General features: G+C 54.8%; 2 protein-coding genes across 2 annotated transcripts; one reads left to right on the top strand and one right to left on the bottom strand.

The window, feature by feature from the left end:
* Positions 1 to 365: 365 nt before the first annotated feature.
* On the top strand, positions 366 to 9122 carry EMILIN3 (elastin microfibril interfacer 3; the record flags this gene model as incomplete). Its single annotated transcript, XM_082065288.1, has 4 exons — positions 366 to 556; positions 3333 to 3455; positions 6396 to 6643; positions 7200 to 9122. 4 exons carry the CDS (start codon positions 366 to 368, stop codon positions 9119 to 9121), a joined length of 2484 nt encoding a protein of 827 aa, XP_081921414.1. The 3' UTR covers position 9122.
* Positions 9123 to 12761: 3639 nt separating this feature from the next.
* LPIN3 (lipin 3) lies at positions 12762 to 21862 on the bottom strand (the record flags this gene model as incomplete). Its single annotated transcript, XM_082065768.1, has 19 exons — positions 12762 to 13058; positions 13187 to 13290; positions 13383 to 13494; positions 13725 to 13877; positions 14888 to 14974; positions 15129 to 15277; positions 15512 to 15638; positions 15901 to 15959; positions 16421 to 16513; positions 17095 to 17164; positions 17377 to 17470; positions 17553 to 17722; positions 17843 to 17942; positions 18786 to 19212; positions 19383 to 19503; positions 19943 to 20050; positions 20262 to 20497; positions 21251 to 21346; positions 21671 to 21862. 19 exons carry the CDS (start codon positions 21860 to 21862, stop codon positions 12914 to 12916), a joined length of 2643 nt encoding a protein of 880 aa, XP_081921894.1. The 3' UTR covers positions 12762 to 12913.
* Between the last annotated feature and the right edge of the window lie 906 nt (positions 21863 to 22768).

Below are 22768 nucleotides of genomic sequence, written 5' to 3'. Positions count from 1 at the left end.
CCGAACTCGCTGGAGGCTGTGCGGGTCGAGCTTCAGCACCGCGGGGGTTGCTCAGGGGGCGCGGGGGGATAATAGGGGTGGATGCGGTGGGGGGCGGCAGCTGGGGGGCTCCGCTTTGTCTCCCCGCCCGCGGGGCCGGGGGTCGGCGGCAGAGGGAGGGCGGGAGGAGGAGCGGGGCCCGCCCCCGCCGCCGCGGTACAAAAGGGGTCGGGCGGGCAGCGGAGCAGCGTGTGCCGCCGGGCAGGGCCGGGCAGGGCAGGGCCAGCAGGGCAGGGCGCAGCGGGCGGCGCTCCGGTCCCCTCCGCAGCGCCGTCGCGGCGGGGCCCGCAACCGTCCCGTCCCGTTCTGCCGCCGGGCCCGGGACCATGCGGCGGGCGCTGCGCCGTCGCGGAGCTCTGCTCGTCTGGCTCTCCCTGGGGACGCTGCTCGCCCTCGCCGACGCCAAGGGCACCTTCTATCCTCCCGCCGCTCCCCTGCCCTACGGCGGCAGGTACAGCCTCTACACGGCCGGTTCCAGCCCGCAGCTCGGCCCCGGCAAGCCGGTGGGCAAGCACAAGTAAGCGACTCTCTGCGCGTCCCCGTCCGCGGCCGCGCAGCCCATCCCGCGGGCACCGGGAAACGCCGCCGCCGGGCATCGGCCCCTGGGTACCGCTGCGGGGCGTTCCGGACACCGCCTCCCGTCGGGCATCCCTTACCGGGCACAGACCGCGGGCACCGCCTACCCTCCACAAGTCTGGGCTCAGCGGACAGCGGCCCTGGGGGACCGGCTGCCGCAGGCACCCCTTAGTGGGTACCAGCTCCTCCCTTAACGATCATGGGCACCATCTGCCAGTGGTTGGGCCATGGACATCCTTTGCTGGGCATCTGTCCCCTGGGTACCTGCCATGGGCATCCCTTGCCCCACACCAGCTGCCGGGCACTGACCAGGGGCTGGCATCCAGGGCAGAGCAGGGGTGTCCACGTGTCTTGGTGCACCCCCTCTGCTCAGAGCAAGGCTGGGGGGGCCGCTCGGTGCGGCAGGGTGCAGGGGCTGTGATTCCAGGAGGGAGCAGGCTCGGGGGGTGTGTGAGCTGTGGTCCCGGGTGGGACAAGGATGGTGGTGGAGATGGGATGCCCGTGTGTGTTTGTGGGGTAGATGCATGTACCTGTTCTGCATGGCACAGGGGTGTGATGTGCAGGAGGGGAGGATGGCAGTGCACAGACCTACACATGAAAATGCAGATTGGTTTGGAGGAAATTTGCTGATTTGCTTGTAAAGCACAGACTTGCTGGAGTTTAAATATGTTTTCAAGTAACCTGGAAAGCTCAAGCAGGCGAGGAATGTGTGCTTTACACGTAGTACAGACCTTTTCCATTCAGCCGCAAAAAGGCTGTTACATTGGTGGGGGGCTCTCTTCCCTCCCCGCTTGTTTGCTAGAACTGTTTCTTTTGGGCTTCTTTGAAAACAGGAGGATGTGGTGTTATGAACAAGCTGAAATGAATAAAGTAACATTCGAGACGAATAATACTGGCAGTGCCAGTGAGAGCTTTCCAAAACCCATAACATTTTCCAGCTGCTCACTCTTAAAACATCAGTCTGGAGCTATAAAACTGCCAGTCGCAGGTGGGTGAGAAGGAAAGGGCTTTCTGAGGAGAGTGAGCCAGAACCTTAGCCAAGTAGTTGCAGGTAGTCAGTGTCTGTTACTAATGGCTAGTAGATCTGTCCGTGTTGGCTAGTAGCTTAGGTAGAGAGGGAGTCAGCAGTGTGTTTGTAAATGGATCCTGGATTTATGGATAGACAGTGATTCCAAATTTCCACATGCACACGCACACATGATCTCCCTTCCCTCCAGCTGAGAAAAGTGGCTGGCCTTTGCTCTCGCGTGGCCCTGTGTGCGGACAAATGACTCATTTTTGAAGGAGTGGGGAGCAGCACAGATCCCTGCACACGCGCTGAGCCTGGCAGCCTCTCGCCCAGGCAGAACTAGCCCGGGCAGGCCGGCAATGCTGGGCGCTGCTGGGAGTTGCGGTGCCCGCCCCAGGGGAGCAAAGAGGCTGGTGCTGCTCATGGGGCAGCAAGGGGAATGTGTGGGGGTGTGGGGTTGAGGGCTCCCTGCTGGGAGGGAGCAGGGAGAGCCAGAGTGTTGGAGGGAGGATGAACCTGCTTGTACCTTGCAGCTTTGCCAAAGGAGCTCCTACCCCATGCAGGTGGAGGAGCCTGCTTGGAACCTCTGGATGGGGTCACTGGGGCTTCATGACGTGTCTTGGCATGGGTGGGGGATGTACTTTGTCTTCATGTGTCTGCCATTGGTGCTTGTCCCTCCTTCACCCATCATTCCCCACTCAGACCCCACTGCTCTGTCTCCAGAGGGTGACAGCTGGGGGGGTTGCGCACACAAACACACATGTGCACACTCACTTGTCCCAACAGGACACAGCACAGTCCCTCTCTGCAAAACCCTTCTGCTCCATTGTGACTGTCCCTGTTCCTTCCCTTGCTTTCACCTGCCAGAGATGTCTCAACAGCATCCAGACCATCATCACGCCAAGCCTGTGAGAGCTGGGCTGAGGCGCTGCAGCTCGTTTCTGTGGTCAGTCTTGAGGCTGCTCTTCGCAGCCATGCGATGGCAATGCCACAGGATCCTGGCTGCCTCCCAGCCTGTGGCCAGGCAGCCGAGCCGCAGTGACCCCAGCTTGCACAGGGAGAACCACATCCTCCTGCCTCACTGAACACCTCCCAGCACCTGCAGCTTGTGCCAGCCCATCTGCTCCATCCTGCTGACCCTCCATCTCCGCCTCAGCTCTACTCCGTGTGCCTGTGCCCTCCTCTCTTCCCGCTCTGCCATCTGCCACATCCACCTGCCTTTAATCCCTGCCTCGCCACACATCCCTGCTGTCTCTGCCCCTGTAGACCAAGTCCATCTGCTCCTGCCGGCCACCCTGCCTTCATCTGGAACAGCCTTGGCCTCCATCTGTCCTACCAGTGCTTCCGCATCCTTCCCACACAGCCTTCCTCCCAGTCACCTCATCATCAGCACCTGGGTTTGCTACGTGGCTCAGGAGAGGTCCTGTGCCTGGAGCTGCTGGTGCTCTATTCCCACTCCCTGCACTCCCCCAGACCTCCTGCTGTCCCCATCCCCAGTGGGTGGGGTGGGTGATGCCCCTTCCCAGCAACTGCACAGGCTGGGGGGTCCCTCCCATTGCTGGCCCCTCCAAGACCTCACCGCAGTGTTTGGCAGGGGGGGCAAACCTGCCTGGGGATGGGCTGAATAGCTGGGATGCTGCTACCTGCTGGGGCAGGAGGTGACAGTCCGGGACAGGAGGTGACAACGTCTCACTGTGCTTCTCCCTAGGAGCTACTGTGCCTACGTGGTGCAGCGCAATGTGACGTGCATGCTGCAGGACGGGGCTGAGAGCTACGTCAAGGCTGAGTACCACAAGTGCAGCTGGGGACCCAAGTGCCCAGGGAAAGTGCTGTGAGTACGGGGTGACGCTCGGACACAGCTCCCTTCCCCTCCCAGTTTCGCGTTGCTGCTCTCCTTGGGCTCCTTCCCACCATCAACTCCCATTTTCCAGGGGCTGAAGGGCTTTTCCTGGATGGGGCGGGCAGCGCTGGGGCAGCGGTGGTGGGATGAAGCAAGATGGGATCTGTCAGGAGGGAGAGGGAGCTCTGTCCCTCATCAGAAATCAATCAGAACACCATGGGAAGCCGTGAGGGAGCGTGGGTGTGTGTGCAGGGAAGAGTTTTGTCACAGACCTGCAACTTGACAGCAAGACAGCAGTGAGGTGAGAGCTTGACCAAGAGGAGGAGGGAATGGAGCCTGTAGGTTGGGGGTGGCTGAGGGCTTCCTGCCCCACGAAAACATTTGCAAAACTTTCTGCCACCTCATCAATACCAGAGGGTAACACCCTGCCATGCTGAAACTAGAGCTACAGCCGGGGCGGGGTGGACACTGGGGCTTTGTGCTTTGCCACCCCCTGCAGCCCCTTGGCTGGGGATGATGCTCCTTGCAGAAGTGCTGCACTCTGCGTCCTCCCTGTGCTTGCTGAGAGCAGCAGAGCCGAACACCAAGGAAAACCAGGCCGAGAGGGGCTTTCGTCGGAGCCTGGCACCCCTCCTGTGGCACCGGCACCCAGTGCTGCAGCCGCCCAGGACTCGCCACATGCCAGCGGTGACATATGCGGTGACAAAGAGCCTCTCCTGGCTCTTTCCTTGCTCCCATCAGAAGTGCTTTAGCAGCATTTGCAGACTTCAGGACATCCTGCAACCACTGGTACCCATGCAGAGGATCCTCAAAGCCCCTGCCATCTCCTCTGTGTCTGCTGCTCGGCTCCTCCAGCCCTTCGAACAAAACCAGAGCAAAACCAGGGTGTTTTTTGAAAGCAGCTGGACCTGCAACAGCCTTGGATGCTGCATCCTTGCATGAAAAGGAAATATCGTTTTTCCACACACTGGGGCCATCAGCTAATGTTTGTGCAGCTGCAATAAATACTTCCCCTTGCTGCTGTTTGGAACAGAGGGACAAGGCTCTGGGCTCCTCTACAGAGGCCAGTCTGACACAGAGAAGGTGCTTTGCCTTCTGGATGCCATCCTCGTCCTCACTTCAGCTCCTGACAGTGGCTGGACACAACAATCTCCTTCAGCGGTAGATCTGGGCAGGCTTCTACACACTAAGGAAAGACCACAGAAAGTCAGCAGAGTCTGGGAAGAGGAATAACAAAAAGAAGAGCTCGCGTAGAAGCTGTCCCATGCCTTTGGGAAACTGCTGATGCTGAGAAATTTTGAAGCGATTCAAAGAACAGAGGATTTAGGTTTGCTTTCTCTTCCTGCCCTGCGGTTCGTATGGAGGTGGCTGTATCACCCTGGGAATCATGTGAAGTGGCATTGCCTGGGGGCTGCAGCTTGGGCTAGGGACACCGAGGACCTGGGCAGGGACAGGGGGGACAGGGGCTCAGCCCCATGTGCTGCCTTGAGCGATGGGATAAGTGCGAGCACCTCACGCAGCCCCTCTGTCTAAGGGATCTATTCACAGATGGTTGTGTCACCTCCTCAGAGACCTTCAGCTGAACGTGGTGGAGAAGAACAAGGACCTGATTGTATGTGTTGCTGCAAAACAGCAAACTTCAGGATTTTCAGGCCCTGGTAAATTCAAATAGGAAATTTCCAAGAGGCAGGTTCAAAGGATCAGCGTTTCAGGGGTGGTGAGAGACGCTGTCATCAGCCCTGTGCAGCTTGGCTGGCAGGGGGGCCATGGGGGCTGCCGGGGTCCTGTCCATCCCTGCCACCTCACAGGAATGTGCCACAGAAGAGCCAGGCACAGCTAGTCCTCCCCGTGGGGCTGGTGGGACCCCACGTAGAGCGAGAGCAGAGACAGAGAGTGTCTGTCCCACTGGGCAAGGAGGTGGGCTCACACCTTTGTTTGCTGTGTAAGGGAGGGGGACAATGTTGTGGTGCCCAAATTGGTGATGGTGAAACCTCCCAGGGCATCCCAGCTGGGGCAGGAGGAGGTGCAAGCAGCCATCCTCTGTGCACACCTCGTGGCATGAAGGTGAACTTTGCCAGGGCTCTGCTGCTCCACTGCCAAAGCTATTGCTTGCAAGGCTGGCCCAAGCCACATAGGCTTCCCATCAAACTGATCCCTCCACAGATGGAGAAAATACCTTTGCAAAGGTGTTTCAACCTTCCTGGAGGCTTCAGGACAGGACTAGAGTTAAGATGTGTTTTTTTACCCCACTAGGAAAGTCTCTAGGTCTATTTAAAGTGCAAAATACACCCACAAGCAGCCCAGACCCCTCTTGGAAGTGATCTGAGCTTGCAGGGGTTTTGGAATCGCTTCCATCACTTCATCTCATGTTCCCCCAGGCCAAAAGTTGCCAAACTGTGTGGTGTCTGTCACAGTGGTCATCTATCAGGCCAGAGACCACAGCAATACACTTCTAGCTGCTTTTCTAAACTGAGATCAGGAGTCCCAGCTTAAAAAAAATCCAATAAACGAAGAAAACCTCTCCAGAAACCACAGATACATAAGTAATGGCTCTTCTCAGATAGACCTTCCTCAACTCCAGGCTACTTCTCAGGCTCATCTAGTTGTGTTAACAACTTGTTGGGGAGAACTGTACTCTCACCATGTGCCAGCACACCTGTACCTCATGGTCCAGTCCTGGAGAGGGTGAGCACATGTTTTTGGAGTGCTGGTTGATGAGTGATGTCCCTCAGTGGATGCTGTGCTGGTGCACTGAGCTGTGGTGCAGCAAGAGCTCTTGGAGGAGCTGGGTGGTGGTCTGCAGGTGTGCACATGGCCCTCAGCCCGGCTTTCCCACACCCAACAGGACACACGGTCCTGCTCTTCTCTATCGCTTGATGTTGAGGTTGCTTCTCTAAACTGTCTTCTCTTTTCCTCCCCTGTCTTGGAAAGGTACCGCACCTTCTTCAGACCCAAATACAAGATTGGCTACAAGACAGTGACTGAGCTGGCCTGGAGGTGTTGCCCGGGCTTCATGGGAGAAGGGTGTCACGACAGCCCGACCGACCAGCCCGGCCTCCTGCCCCAGCATCCCAGCCCTAAAATGCCTCCGGGGCAAAAGATGTTTCCAATCCCCAGACTGCCTCCCCATCCAAAAAGCCACCCTGACCTGTTCCCAGGACCAAAGAAGAATCAGTATGGTGAGATCTCACTCCTGCTTCACATCCCCGGGTTACCACACCAGCGGCACGCTCTCAAACCTCTGGGTTCTCTGTGTTCCAGCACAGGGCACGAATTTGGCAAACCCGTGGTGGGTGACCTGCTTCCTGATCAGACACCTGACATTTGGTTGCTTTGAGGGTCACTTGCTGTTTTAATATAGTTTATTTCAAAACGTGTTGCTTCAAAGTTGCCTTTCCTCGTTGCTTTGAAGCATTTTTTCCATTAATTTTGGGGTCAATAGATTGTGTCTCAATATGAAACTCTCCCGGGTTCTTCTCATCACCCGCTATTGAACTTGAGAACAGAGGGTTTGATCCCACGCAGTGAAAGAAAAGAGGGTTTCCTGATCAGCTTAGGAAGAGATGTTAGGGAAAAGGAGGAAGGTTGGGCTGATATCTGGCTGAAATGACAACAACAGGGGGACAGGAGCTAATGTTAGTATGGAAATCGACTCAAATCTAGAAGACAGCCTAGGAGAGATGTCAAAGGAACACCAGCCCTGACTGTCCCCTCTCTCTTTCTTTCCCCGTGCAGGCAGGAAGCTGCCCAGTCTCTTTGGGGACCGCCTGGACCGTCTGGAGGAGGAGGTGAGACGCCTTTCCCAGTCCTACGACAGCCTGCACACCATGGTGAGCGGCCTGGGGGACCGCCTGCGCCTGGCCATCCAGGAGGACACCACCAAGATGATCGGCTCCCTGATGAACAGCCCGGGCGCGCCTGACTCAACTGTGGGTTTTGGCATCATTCCTGACGGCCTGGTGGATGTGGCGGACAAAGCCGACATTGCCACTTACCCTCCCGTGGGCGAGATCCTGACCAAAGTGACGGAGGTGAGCGACGTGCTGAAAACCAAGGCAGATTTGCTGCACGAGGTTCGCGGCATGGTCCTGGACCACGACGGGCAGATCAAGCATCTTCTGGAGTCAGCGCGGCCCTCGCCCCTCACCTCCATTGACCTGCTGGAGGAGTACGTGGACACGCGGCTGAGCAACCTGCGCGGAGAGCTGCTTGACGGCTTCGAGAAGAAGCTGGGCAAGATCCAGACCACGTGTGATTTCCGGCTCCAAGAGGTGCGGCAGCAGTGCGAGGAGGAGAAAGCTGCCAACCTGCGGCTGCAGCAAACGCTGGATGGGAAGGAGCTGGAGATCAAGAAAGAGATCTCCCAGCTGGAGACCCAGATCCAAGGGCTGACGGTGGTGGAAAGCTGCTGCAGCAACCTGGACTACCTCACCGATCGCATGAACATCCTTGAGAAAGGCCTTCACAGCATCTCCGAGTCCCAGAAGAACTTGCACTCACAGCTGAATGGAGAAATCTCCACTGTCACTCTAGGGAACCTTTTTGAAGGGCGCTTTGAGGACCTGGAAGCCAGACTCAATGCTACAGAGAGAGAAGCAGGGAGCTGCTGCTCTGATATAGAGGACAGCATGAGAGGCACGGTGGTGGCAGAGGTGGATGGCATGAGGACTGCCTTTGAAGACAAAATGCAGACCCTGGAGGACAGGTTCATGACCATCGTGGGGGAGCTGAACAATGTCAGTTCTCCCATGGGCATGGATGGAGCGGTGGTGCCCGTGCTGGAGGGAGAGCTTGCCAGCATGAGGAAACGCACGGATAAGACGCTGGAGGTGTTGCAGAACCGCCTCATCACGCTGGAGAACACTTGTTCCCTAGGCTGCTCCTCCGCCTCCAAAGATGTGGAAACCTTCCGGACAGAGATCGAAGACTGCCAGAACAAGAACCAGGACCTGCTTCTCCGGATGGACAGCAATTACGACCTCTTGCGCAAGCTGAACGCCACCATCCTGGAGATCCAGCGGCGAATCGAGGAGGAAGCATCGGGGGCTTTGCAAGGGGAAATCACCTTGCTAAAGATCAACCTGAACACCGTGAGCAAGTCTCTGACAGGGCTCAAGGACTCTGTCTCCCAGTACTCAGACACTATGTCACACGTCAACTCCTCGCTGGATGAGCACGAGCGGAAGATTGAGGATGAGGTCCACTCCATCCAGGAGAAAGTCAATGACCAAGGCTCCCAGCTCTTCTTCAGCAACCGGCGTGTCCTGAACCTCAAGGGAGACTTGGAACGACTCAAAGCCAGGATCATCAGTGACCTGAGCTCCTGCAAGAGTGTGGGCCATGATCTGCAGCAGGAGATCGCCCACTTCGATGAGCGAGTGGCTCGGGTGGAAAACATCTGTGGCCGGCTGGGTGCTGTCACGGGGAGTCTGGATGGCATCAGGGACGAACTGGAGAAACACACGGGCAGTTTGTGGGACTACATGGACCACATGAACGGGACCCTGGCTACCCACTCTCAGGAAATAACGGGACTGAAGGACAACCTGCTCGACTGCCAAGCCAAGGTCTCCGAGCTGTCGGAGCAGGTCAGCCACTTGGAAGAGCGGGCAGAGGGGCAGCAGCTTCCTGCTCCTCCCCACGAAGGACAGGATTAACTTATATCACACAGACTCGCTCCAATGTGACAACAGCTCTTGGGATATTTTTTTTAATGAAAAGGTAAATTAAAAGCTGCTACAAACCTTTTTTTATTTTTTAAAAAAAAAATCTTGCTGGCCCCACTTTTCCATAACTCCTAACTCTGTTAGGGTAGTCACCTCCCAAGGCCCAGCAGCTGGGTCTCTGCCTCCTGGCCGGGGGCGTTGCTTCGTTGCTTTGGTTCCTGGGCTGACGACCCCAGAAGGATAATTCAGGAGGAAGCTGGAGGCGGGAACACTTTTTTCGTTTCTGTTTTGGTTTTTTTTTTCAATTTTATTTTTGCGGATTTATCGCTTCTTGGAGAACACAACCCTGTAGTTGTCAGTTGAGGAATGGAGTTTCTCTGACCTAAAGACCACCTGTGTCTTGATGCAGGGACTGAGCAGAGCCAGAGCTCCTTATGGGGAACAAAACTCACCCCAGGAATTGTGGATTTCAAAGAACACACGTATTCACACATCTCCCTGGGAACTGCCTTCCCCTCTCCGAGACAACAGCCCTCCTCGTGTATGGTAAATCCATTTATCCTGTTCCCTCCTTCATGCAAACACACATGCCTTATGGAGCATATGAGGATACGCATTGGGAAAACACACTATGCATATATATATGTGGTATATATATATATATGTATGTATTTTTGAACAATCCACTGTCATGGTGCTCATTCAATTTCCAAGTTTCCTCTTGCTGCCCCCACCTCCCTTGCCGTATTTTGGAGAATCTCACTGAGCAGCTACAACCCACTGCACCAGCATTTGGGGACAGGCCCTGCGGGGGGGTCGAGTGCATCTGCCACAGGGGCTACCGGGCTTTGCACCCTCTCTGTGGTGACACCTGGGACTGACACGAAGGGGTGTCGAAAACTTGTGTCTTCCCCAAAGACACATGTGTGTCTCTGCTGGACATGGAGTAATCCCTCCCTCCAGCTCTAGTTCTCTCCTGTTTTTGTTTCTCAAACTGTGAACGTGGTTTCCCTCATCTCAGCCCAGGGCAGGAGAGCTGCAGCCACTCCAGGGTGTGAGAAAGAGGCCTTATCTGCATCCTCCTCATGTTCCCCTGAGCCCACTGGGCTGCCGCAGCCCCAGGGCCCCGCACTGACCGTGCAGCGCTGGGGACAGGGAGCAGGGCAGCTCTCCAGGCCTCTCCTCAGCCTGGGAACGGCAACATTATTTTCTCAGCTTGGCTCTAGTTTTCCATGAACATGCAGGCTGGAGGAGGCTGCACATATTCCTCAGCAACTCCAGCCTTGCCATACGGAGCCGGCACCTGGACTGCGTGGCTGTCGCACACAAAACCCACCTCACCTGGGGAGCCCGGCATGGGCGTCCTCCGCTGCTCAGCCAACGGGGACTTCATTACCAGAAAGGATGAAGAGGAAATTAAAGAGCCTCCATCTTAACAGCTCTGGCACTTTATAGCAGAGGAACATATTTTTCTAGCAGCTCAACATTGCAGCTCACCGAGCCCTCCCACGCCAGCCAGCCTCCAGCTCCCACCTCGTGCCCATCACCCTCACCTGGTCATCCCTGCTCTTCTGCACCCCAGTTCCCCCCCCTCCTCCAAACAGCTCAAAGCAGCACCAGCTCCCAGCAGAGATGCATCCAGCTGCATTTTCTCCCCTGTTTCCTCCCAGAAAAACTGGATGATCTCCCTGAAGCAGATGCTTCCAGGCTGGGGAGAACCACAGGGATCACCGAGTCCATTTGGCTGCATCATGTTACCCTGATGTGGTAAAAACTCTCTCCTTTGCCAGAGGAGCGTGGGCCATCAGCCGTAGGAGTAGAGAGAGCTCTAGGAGGGAGAAGGGGCCTGAGGTCCCACCGCTCACTGAGCCCCACCGGATGCTCACAGCACCAGGATCCGCTCGCTGCTCTGGGATTTGCTGTTTTGGAGCTATGCTGCAGCTGCTGAGACACTTCTCCAGCAGAGAAGCAACCTCCAGCTGCCTTCAGGCACCCTGCAAAACCTGCTCTTAGACAAAAAAGAAGCTATTTCATTTCCCCCAGCCCATGGAAGGAGTCTCAAGTCAGCCCTTGGTACTTTGCAATGGAGCATCCTGCCCACCTCCCCACATCCTCTCACAACAAGGAGAAAAAGGGCTGCAACAACCAAAGAGAAAATGAAGCCAAGGGCCAGGCTCAGCCCTTCCCATGCCTGGGTTAGAGAGCAGCTGAACAGCACCAGTTTCCTCCAGTACAGAGGGAGCTGGGACTGGCCATAACTAAACTAGGACAAGGAAGAAGTCTGACCTTCCAGAAAATGGTGCTATGTTTGAACTATTCCTGACTAGTCACTTGAAGCTATGGACAGCTTGTATTACAGTTCTCAGCTATTCATGTTTAAAAAGTGAAATGAACTTTGTACAAAAGAGGGCATTTTTAAAAAATTTTGGCTTGCGGAGAGGGAAGGAGATGGTGCCTGTGTGGTTGTCCTTGCATGGGCAGCTTTGCGAGGCAGTTGCTAACTGATCTTGGTAAAAGGCTGTGTTTTATTGTTTTTAAAACCTTGTACATTTGTTCAGATTTTAAAAGCTGAAAAAGTGTTTGTACTGGAAAGGAAAAAAAAAAATAAAGTATTTCTTGCTGAGGTTTCCAGGATCAAAATGATTTGTGTGGCTTTCAGAAATGCAGAGTTAAAGGCTGAAGGCAGGCAGACTGGGACATGATTTACACTCACACGCAGTGGTCAGGGAAGGAGAGGTGGATGCCAGACTGCAAGAAGGAAGCCAGCAGTGCTCCTGCCTGCTTTGGTTTGTGTACTTACAGCTGAGAGCTCCCAGAGCAGGAGCACCAGGCTGAACACACAGCAGTGCTGGCACCCCGGTTTCAGAGAAGTCCCCCCCACAGCACGGAGAGAGGCTGGTTGAGTCTCAGCCCAACCCTGCTTTAGGACAGCTGAGCTTTACTGTGATGCTCCAATACAGGGCCACAGGAATCACCTCCTGCCCTGGCACAGGAGATATTCACCCCAATGCACACACAGTATGCTTCCTGTATTAGACCAATTTTGCAACATTACCTGAAGACAGTAGACAAAAATTTAAAAAGTAAATTAAAAAGTCCTTTTCTAGTGCAGCTGCTTCACAGGCCGAAGAAGCTGCAGGTCCTGCCCCCATCTCCACCAAGGGCAGATGCCCTGGGAAGGACACTTCAGCAGGATAAACCCAGGCAGGTTTGTAAAAGGACACAGAGCTTGCCTCCCACTTCCATGCACAGGGCTACAGCAGACAAGAGGCAGCCTGGATTAAGGCAGTTTATTAGTTATTGCTGTTAATTAATAGTAGTGAAGAAAACTCAAAATCCCAAAAGCTTCCATCCACCTTAATGAGTTGTTAAACCATGGGACAGCTTCACTCCATCGGCTACCAAACTGGAGTTAGCTGGACTGTCTAGGAACACTGATCATACTGGAGGTAGAAATAGCTATGCCAGAGGCTCATCAATAAATAAAACAGTGACCCACCCCCACCTTTAAAGAAGAGCCAAGGCTTTAAAGGTCCTAAGAGCACTGAGAAAAGACCCATCTCATAGGAATTTCCATTTAGTAAATGGAGTTTTTGTAGTTAGAGCCCTCTCTTATCCCCCTTTGGTTTCAGAGAAGGGGTGTTCCTCGTACAGAACATGCACCATATTAGAAGTGCAAAACACCTGAGCAGCAACCAGGGAAGAGGAGATGCACCTGGAGGATCCAGTCCTGGCAGAGGATGTATGGGAGAGCCCTGGGACAGGTCTCCACAGGTAACGGGGTCAGGAGAAGACACCCAAGTCAACAGCAGGCAGCGGAGGTCTCCAGTAGGCAAAGTGACTGTACTCTGGACACACCAGAGCAACACTCCCACTCTGCCCCAGGGGAGGGAAGATCAGCTCCACCAGCTCTGACAGCCGCTCATATCTGCGGGGGGAAGAAAGAAGTTGCAGTGGGGTCACTGGGGGTTTGTTTGCTTTTCTACCCCATAAAATACTTCTCTGGGATAAAGCCAGGTTAACCCAGAGGTGCCAAGGAACAAGCAGGTCACTTACGTAGACTTGTGGTTCTTTGTGAGCTCCTGGATCAGCTCTCCCTTGGGGTTGACTGTGAATATGCGGCTCTCCGGCAGGCCCACTTGCTTGTAAGCGTAGACATCCTACCCAAGGAAGGGCAGCAAGGGTGAGAGCTGTGGGAAGGCAACACCACCCCCAGCCCCAACCCTCCCTCCTCCCCGGGAGACCCACTCACGCTGGCTCTGTTCCCAAAGGCTGCGTAGAAGGGCAGCTTCGTAGAAAACAGCTTCTGGATGTCCATCAAGCAGGCGATCTTGAACACCTCTGGCTTCTTCTCAATCACCTCCCTGCAGAAGTGATTTGAAGGACAAAAGTTATTTTGTGCATTGCAGGAGCTTCACCATAAAGCCCCAGGGTGGGCAGGCAGTTCCCCTACTGCCTCCCATGAAAGACATCCTGCACCAAGGAGGCCAGAAGCAGATTAAGGTCGTGACATCCCCCAGCATCAAGCTGAGAAGGGGGTGGTGTCCCCAGGGACACAGAAGGTGCAGGGCTGGGGAGGAAGAGAGAACGGTACCTGTGGAAGGCAGAGAAGAGGCTGCTGGGGGCAAGCAGGATGGGGCCCCTGGGGAGGGCACAGCCTTGCTCATTGACCCATTTGAGGTAGCCCTTGGTGATGTGTGCCATGCCGATGGCTCTGGCCGAGCAGTAGAGGAACTTGTAGCCGTTCCTAGAGAGAGCACAAGGAGCTTTGAGCCGTGCCCTGCACAAAGCATCCTCCCGCTCCTCCAAAGAGGAGGAGGATTAATATCTGGCCTAAGCCCAAACCTGTGCACCCCTTCAGCAGGCAGGGTGGCTTCCCAAACAACATGACTGATGTACAGGCTAAAACAAATCCCTACCCACCTTGCTGCTGGGGAGCAGCACTGGAGGGGGGAACCCCATACCACCCTCCAGGTCCTTCCCAGCAGCTGGACTCTCATCTGCAAAGTGCCCTTTGCTGCTTAGTCCCCATGCACCCCAGCAAGACACCCAGGCCAGCACCCTTCTCATCCCCTTTCAGGCTGCATGTGGCTGGACACGGCCCCACAGCCCCCCAGCAGCCAGCACGGCGGGATGAGCAGCTCGGGGACGATGCTCTTGCGGGCTGGGAAGTGACAGGAGGCAGCCGGGGTGTCAGCGGGGACAGTCTCAACCCCGCAGCCCCCAAGTCCCGCGGTCAGCGGGAGCCCCGCGGACCCCCGGCGCCAGGACGAGCCATCCGCGGGCCCACAGTGCCTCTTAGTGGCCACAGGTGCCGAGAGCTGAAGGTCGGGCTCCTCGGGGACCTGCTGCCAGTTTCCATCGGGTGTTGAGGACAACATGGCACCTGGGGGTAGGGGGGCACCCAGAGGAGCAACTGGCACCCAAATGCTGGGCAGACCCCCGTGCCACTGCTGCACAGTGACCCGAGGGCACACAGCTGTGCCTCTGGCCTCTCAGGTGTGATCTCATGCCATCTCATCTCCTTCAGCTCTCAGCTACATCTCCCCAGCAAAGCCTCCACCAACACACTCTCCTCCCAGGGAAGGCAACACAAACATCGGCTTTCACCCCAAAGCATCGGCCAGACAGCACAGCAAGCATCAGCCATCACTGACAGCAGAAAATGAGGCTGTTTTGGCCAGCATTGGTAAGGACCCTGACTGTGGCCCCCACTCAGCCTCTCCTCCATAATCCTCCCAGTTCCCCTATACCTACAGGTGGATTTTGTGGAAGAGCTTAGCAATCCCATGATGAGTCCAGTCTTTTCCCAGATGTGGCAAAATGTGGCCAAGAGCATCTGACCTAGAAGGAAAGGAGACCAGGTTAGGATGCAACCTGATGCAAATCAGGAAGGCAGTGGGGTTTGTGGTCCCTCCTGGCTGCTGACACAAGCCTTTAAAAAGCACTTTCCCCTAACTGGGGGTTAAGGGGCATGGGGGGGAAAAAGACCCTTTACTTGGTGATGGTGCCATCGATGTCTGAGATCACCACCTTGTCATCCCAGTTCCACAGGTAGATAGTGGCCTCACAGCGGCATGTGCCCTGGTACTGAGTTGTCACGCTGAATGCCACCTCGTTGGGGCCATCCTGCAGATTCAGCCTTCCCTGGGGCAGAGAGGGAACACAAGTGGTACACACCAGCTTCATGCCACTCCAAGGCTTGCCAGAGCCCAGACTGCCACCTGGCCAGGCCAGACACCCCAGGGCAACCACCCAGGGCAAAATACTCAGGTGCCCTAAAAAACACCTGAGGTGAGGAGTAGTGACATCTCTGTTTAAGGGTTGTCTCACCCCTACATGCACAAACAGGCAGTGAAGGAGGAGGGGTAAAGGACATACGATTTGCTCAGAGGAGAGCCGCAAGGATTTCTTGTAAGTTGGCAGAGATTTCTGTGCAGGAGTGTCCACTGCTAACATGTCCCCAGGGTGCAGGGGCTCATCATCACTGGATGATGCCCCCTCCTGCCTACACAAGGAACGGAAGAGCAGATTAGCTTTATTCTGCAGACTATGGTTTTCCCCATGAGCACCAGGGATATCTGGAAGGGCCCCAGGACAATCCACCCACCAGGAAACAGTCATGGAGGAGCTTGGCTGGGTTCAGCCAGAGCCTTAACTGAACTTTCTGCCATAATATTTAGGTAGACTTGGGAATAACTGGTCACTTAGGAGGAGAGACCAAGAACACACACAGACTCCTAAAGGCAGCCTGGGAGGGAGGCACTCACCCCTGCTGAGCAGAGCTGGGCTGCAGCATTTCCACGTTGGCTTTCCCTGGCCTCAGCTGCTGTGGGCAGAGAGTGGGGCCATCAGCACCTTGGTGCCAAGAGCAGGAGCTGCTTGGATTCCCTGCCACCCAGAGCAGCCATACCAGAAGAGAGATGGCAATGCACCCCCCACCTTCATGAGGACACTGCCCCATGGAAGAGGAACCACAAACTGGTGTCATGGACACCAGCAATGACATGTGCTACCTGGGCGGTGGCATGAGGGGCAGTTGGCAAGAAGTGTCACCATTACAAAGTCCACATTACTGCATTGCCAGGCATTGTTCTGCTGCCCAGGCACTAACAGACCTGAGGGAACAGCAGTAACCTTAAGAAGTCACCTTGCCAACAGGTTCCTCTGTCTGCCCTTGTACTCAGGCCATCCCAGGACTCTGCTGCTCTCCTACCCCCACCCCTGCCAGCCACCAGAATGACTCCTGCACCCTGGGAACATGGTTGTCACAGTCACCACTGCAAACACCTCCTCTGCTTGGAATTCTTTCCTCCTCCAGGAGAACCACCACCTGCTGCCTTTCTTGGGCATCTTCTCCTTTACCAGCTGGTCGATGGTGCTCTGTGAACATGGCAGAACACAGGATGAAGTCAGTGCTCAGCCCAGGAAGGCTCAGCTGCCAACAGGCTAAGGACACCCTTGTCCAGGCCAGGTTTCCTTTGCAAAATTATTCACAGGATGTGTGACTCCTGCCACATTGTGAGCTGAGATGGTTTTGGTGTGAAGGGTACAGTGACTTGTTCCCCTCATGCAGCTTGAGAAAAAAAGATCTGGATGCCTTATTTCATACAATCCCAGCCAGGTGTACAAAGCACTGGAGCAGGCTCATGTGGTCCCACACTACCAGGGCTCCTGGCTCCGCAAAGCCTTGCAAAGATACAAACATCAAAATAGGAGTTTTTTTGACAAGAAAAAAAATATCTCTGCTCTCCAGGAATCAGTGGTACCCAGGTCTCTAAAAGCCACCCAGAGGTACCTCATGGGGAAAGGACAGACCTCAGGGTTTGTGGGCTGGAGTGACGTTCAGCTCTGCCCCACACTGCCCACAAAGCCCCAGATGGGCAGCTTGGCCTCTTGCAGCCCCACTGCACTCTTCAAGCCCTGCTGAGAAGCGTGGCCAGTAAATGAGTTGTGCCACTCACCTCAGGAATGTTCCTCTGGAAAGCCTGCAGGGACAGGACTATGGGAGCAGCCACTGCCCAGTTGTAATACCTGGAAAAAGTAAGAGGGATGGGAACATCACTGCCCCTAGAGCGAGGGGTGTTTCCAGATTGCCATCCTGCAGTATGGCCAGAAGGTCCCATCCCACAACATATAATCATTCCTGCAGGAGTGTGATTCCTTCCCAGAAAGTGTTTCTGCATGGACAAAGGGGCCACAGTGGTCATCTTGGGATAAAGCAGCAAGAAGAACAGGCCACTCACTTCTTGTTGATCAGTATCACCAGGTTCGGGTCATAGATGAGTCCTGGATTCTCAGCAAACTGCTGGTAGGAGATCATGTGCTCTATGAACTTCTCTGGTGAGACAAAAGTTGTGTCATGGCATTGGTGTACATAATGGGTTTCAGGACAGCATATTCCCCATCCCCTCCCACCTACCACGAGAGATCTGTCTGCTGCCCCCCAGGCCTCCACACAGCGACAGGGCAATTGCAGGCATCAAATCAGAGTCAGAATCCATGGGCATCTCGGTGGGCAAATCAGATGGCAGCTGGACACACAGAGGGTTGCTGGGGTCTGCCACAGGGTTTGAGCTCTGCTCCGTGTCACTACCAGCAAGAGAAGAAACAGGGGTGACATCAGGCAATGGCTTAAGACATACCTCCATGATTTGCTGTAAGGGAATTGCTCAGGAAGGTCTGAGCTTGGCCAGCTGGGGCAATCCATACCTCCTGGGGAAATAGAGAGCCACCTGCTCCTTGTCCATGTTGGAGAGGTCTTCTAGATAAACGTCACTGGGACCCAGGTGAGGACTTCTTTTGATGGATCCTCAATGCACAGACAGAAGGGAGAGAGCTTAGCTGAATCCCCTTCCCAACCACTTCAGCATCTAGTGAGAAAGCTAATAGCATTTTCCTGTGTCATATTCGTATCTCAGATAAAGAGGACATCTCTTTTCCTACCTGAAAAGCTGCCTTAAATCAACAGTAACAAAAGTACCTTGAGACACTTGCATTGGCATGAGATCACGTGCCAAGAGGACATAGAGGACAAGCCAAAGTCCTGCCTATGTGCCTCTGTGACAATCTGAAGGTGCCATTTGAAGTTAACACCATGCAAGATAACACATTGTGATCCCCCTTGTTGTATAATGAGGAATCCCAAATGTCCCTTTTTCAGTGAGACAGTTTTGTTCTGAATTTATGCTGGCTGGAAAAGTGAGGCTGGTTAGGACAGGTAACCACATAAGACTCCTTAAATACACTGTGAGGGGAGACATACGCATGCTTTGCTCTGGGTGATTGTCCACCTGATTTCGTGCACTCAGGACAAAGACACCAGTCAGCCCAGGTGCTGCCAGACACTTGAAGTTAAGGTATGGTCTACACTGCTGAGAAATCTTCTAAGCATGTGAAAACAAAGACATCCAAGGATGGAGCTCAGGAAACAAAAGGCAAGAAAGCCCTCCCTGGGGACATGGAACCTGAGGAATGTTTCTTCAAAGCAAAGGAGCTGGTAGCAGATGGAGAAGGCAAACCAAACACATTGCACCTTGAATACCCAGGGAAATCATGAAGGAGTCACACTGAATGAACAACCCGGCCCCTCATCCAAGTCGGAGGCGTCTCTGGGCTCAAACACCACTTCCAGCAGCACCAGTCACCCACTCACCTTGTCTTCTCTGGATTTCCAGCTGGGGCTCAGGGTCCTCCGAGTCCACCTGCCTCAGAGCAGCAGCTCCCTCAAAGGGCTCCACATCTGGCTGCACCTCTGGCATAACACTCCCACCTCCCTCCTGTTTCTCTTGTGGGGCTGAGGAGGCCTCCAATGAGCTCTCTGCCCCCACAGTGGGAATGTCCTTCAGCCTGGGGAGGTCATTCCCATCCCGGGTTGCAGGTTTTGGCTCAACAACAGATAGACCTGAGGAACAAGGTATGCCCTGAGGTCCTGCTGGGCTTGGATCTCCCCCCAGACCTTGAGAGGTAGCAACAAAGTGGGTTGCCTCATCCACTGGGACCAGTGTCGCAGAGACAGTGGTTGCTGCAGTACCAATGGTCTTTGTGGACTTGGCTGGTTCAACTCGTTCCAATTTATTCACCTCAAAGAAAGCAGAAGAACAGGTTTGAGGTTGAGAAGGTGCCAAAAGCATCAGGTAAAAGAGGACAACTCCTCTAAAGCTGTCTGGCCAGAGCTGCCTCCACATGCTACAGGTCTTTCAGACACCCCGCTCCCACCAGCTGCTAGAGAAGAGCAAGAGCAGGGACTCACCTGAGGGAGCCTTCCCCAGGTCCACTGCATGTGGGATTCAGCCCCTAAAGCAAAACTCTCCTGTGGTCTGATCTCCAGCTCAGAGTCACTCTTGGGAGAAGATGGATGGCTCAGGGTGGGGCTACAAGAAGAAAAAGCAATATGGGACCTCATCTACCCTGCAGCCCCATGCTTTCCTATCACTGCATGGACATTTAGTGCCAAGAACCCTGGAAGACTGCTTTCCTGCAGAGTCAGTTCTACTCCGTAAGACTATCACAAATGAGCAAGACCTATGAGAAGCTGAGGCCCAAGGAAGCAAAGCACCATGCCACCAGTTGTCCAGAAGCAGCTCAGAAGCAGAGACAGGAGAGCCCTGTAGACACAGGCTTCTCATGTCTGTGACCACAGCCACAAGTGTCCCTCATGGGCTCCAAGCTTTCCTTCAGGCACACTATATCGAGCCAGGAAAACCCTGTTCTCCTGACACCACCAAATCCCTTTTCCTTACCACCTTCCCAGTCACAAGGCTCGTTCCCTGCTCTCAAAGCCGAGCAGATCACCTCAGCTTTGTCTGTTACCTGTCCATGGAGGCCAGTTCCCCATCAGAGTAAGGGTGCATCTCTGGGGACTGCAACGACCCGGTTTCTTCTTTGGAGAGATCAGCAAAGGAGAAATACACTGAATCACTGCAGTAGAGAAAAGAGGTCAGTTCTGTTGCTCTCAGGCACCAGCCTCCTCTCCTGGAAAGCCAGCAATGCCCAACTTCACTATTTCCACTGGCTTTCTACTCCTCAGGAGGTTGGGGTCCAACTTGGAAACACCCTGTGATTCGGTACTGCTGGGCATCACCTAGAGGCTTGACCCACTGCATCCCTCTGCCCAGAGCAAGCAGCTCACCTGTGGGCTGGCAGCGTGCACGGCTCCTTCACAAACATCTCACTTTTGGACTCCTCGCAGTCTCCTAACTCTGAGTCTGAAGCCTCCTTCTTCTTGGGCTTCCTCCTGCGTCGCCTCTTCTTGCGCAGGGTCCCTCCAACGCTGGTGGTCTCCTGTGCATGAGAGGGCTGAGCAGCATCCTCCGGGCTCTCCTCCATGGGGATGGGGGATGTACAGAGACGGGAGGGGATGCTGCCCTGCAACAGGGATGGGAAGAGCCCATCAGCTCCAGCATCACCCTTTCCTGGCAGCTCATGGCTCTTGTCTATGCAACATTCACCACCAACAACACTGAGCTCTCAGCTTGGGGGTGGTTTTGTGGTTAGACTCAAAAGGAAAGGTTTTGTACATACAACATGTGAATAAAAATTTTTTAAAAAGGCAGAGCTGCCCAGCCACAAGCTAAAGACATCTTTAACATGGGCAAGGAGAGGCAGGCAGGAGATGGCACCACAAGACCATAATTACAAAGGCAGCAAATGGGATCCAGCTCTAGACCCTGCTCTCAAACTCAGCCCAAGTTTGCAGCGACCACAAGTCAGCCTGGGAGAAAGCTGCCAAGATTGCTGGAAGCCACAACCAGTCTCATCCTGCTTCCCAGTGCAGCAGGCAGCCTTCCACAGCATCTGGCTCCTTCCCATCCCTGTCACAAGATCCCCAGCTCTGAGATATCTGCCTGGCTGGCCAGGAGCCGTGCCCATTGATGGAGGCCAGCCTGGAATGCAGATATTTGGTCTAATGCTCCCTCAGGATGCTCCAGTGCTCAGATCCTCCACACTGGTTGCAAGGTCCTTCAAGTAGGAACCTTTCTGGACACACAAAACGTGAGAGGGGCTAATGGAGTCACCCTGGGGAAGAAGGGCAGTCCAAGCCTGGTCCTTTCACCTCAAGCCTGCACTTCCAGGTGGTCACAGCAGGACACAGACCAGCAGCACCTCTTCATCACCAACCTCATTCTCCTCTGACTCCTGGATGAAGAAGGCCTCTCCATTGTCACCCAGCTTCATGTGCAGGTCCACAGGCTCCCCATTGATTTCAATGTCAACCTGGCAAGGGGCAGAAGCAGCCTGTCCATCTGAGCCCACCCACCCATCGGTGCACAGGGAGGGGACAGGCTGGGGTTGCTCGCAGGACTGGCAGTCACCCAGCCTTTGAGGTGAGGGACCTCTCCCAATTTTCCCAGGAAGAACAGTCCTCCCTGGAACAGGACGGGTTCCGTTCAGGGGCATCCCCTCCAAAAATTGGCAACCAACTCTTTCAACAGGGTTCCCATTCTGCTTCAGCAAAGTTCTTCCATAACCTGTGGGTTCGATCTCCTAGGTCTGGAGACACCAGAGAGGAAGCATAGACCCAGGACAGGCATCACTTACCACCTTCTCCTTGGAGTGCAGCACACCCAGCTTCCCGAAGCGCACGTGAAATGGGGAGCACTGGAAGGAGTTATCGGGCTGTCTCACCACAACCACATCGATGCAGCCCGTCAGGGTGGCAGGGTTCAGACCCCGGTATAGCTCCTTCACCGTGACAAAGACGGTCTCAGCAAGCTGCCCCACATAGTTCATTGTTTGAGACTGCAAGTGAGAGACAGAGGTATACTCAGGTACAGAAAAAGGGCTACAGCAACTAAGTGCAACATGAATTCTATCAAGGAGAGCCATTTCACAGCTGCAAACACAGCCCCATCAGGAGGACAGGTAAACCTCCAGGGAAATTGAGGCAAATGCATGAAGCGTCTTGATGGAGATCAGCCAGGGCCTCTGTGAGCACCAGAGACCAGGACAGAAGATGGGGCACCAGTTATTGCATCCAGCTTGAAGGAGAGAAATCTTTGCCATTGGGATGCACCATCTCACTTGCCCCATGGGAGAACAAATGCCCCCCGTGCCAGCTGTCTCCCAGTCAATGCATTGAAACTCCTGGAGTATTTCTCACAGATCTGCACTGGGGTGTTGGTCCCAGCTCCTGGGCCAGAGGAGCTACTTGCTCCATTTGCTCGGCACTTGGCATCAGCAGGACAGTGGTCTTCGTGTCCATGCATCAGAGCAGAGACCAAGCACAGCTTCCAGAGCCATTAGCCCCACATTCCCCCTTGCCCCAAGGAGAGGATGAGGACACAGAGTGACCACTTGAGAAGGACCACAGATGAACTAAAGGAAACCTCTTGTGCTGGCAGCATGATCAGCTGATAGCATGGTGTCCCTGGGGGCTCTCAGCACAGCCCCCAGCACACACGCAACCCAGGGGAGACTGGTGAGAGTTGATTCCTTACCCAAAGGAATGAGCACAAGCAGGTGCCACCTGACGAGCCCTCTGCCCCTGCAGCCACCCAGCATCTCTGATCTGTTTTGCACAAGCTCAGCACCGTCCCATTCCCAGCCAGCCTTCCAGGAAGCTGGCCTGCATGGGGACACCACACCATGTCCTGTCCCCCGCTACCTCTCTGTGATGGGCAGGAATAAGCCCAAAGC

This window comes from Streptopelia decaocto, assembly GCF_964273445.1.
Source record: "Streptopelia decaocto genome assembly, chromosome: 14".
NCBI classification, from domain to species: domain Eukaryota; kingdom Metazoa; phylum Chordata; class Aves; order Columbiformes; family Columbidae; genus Streptopelia; species Streptopelia decaocto.
This window is presented reverse-complemented; position numbering and strand designations above follow the sequence as displayed.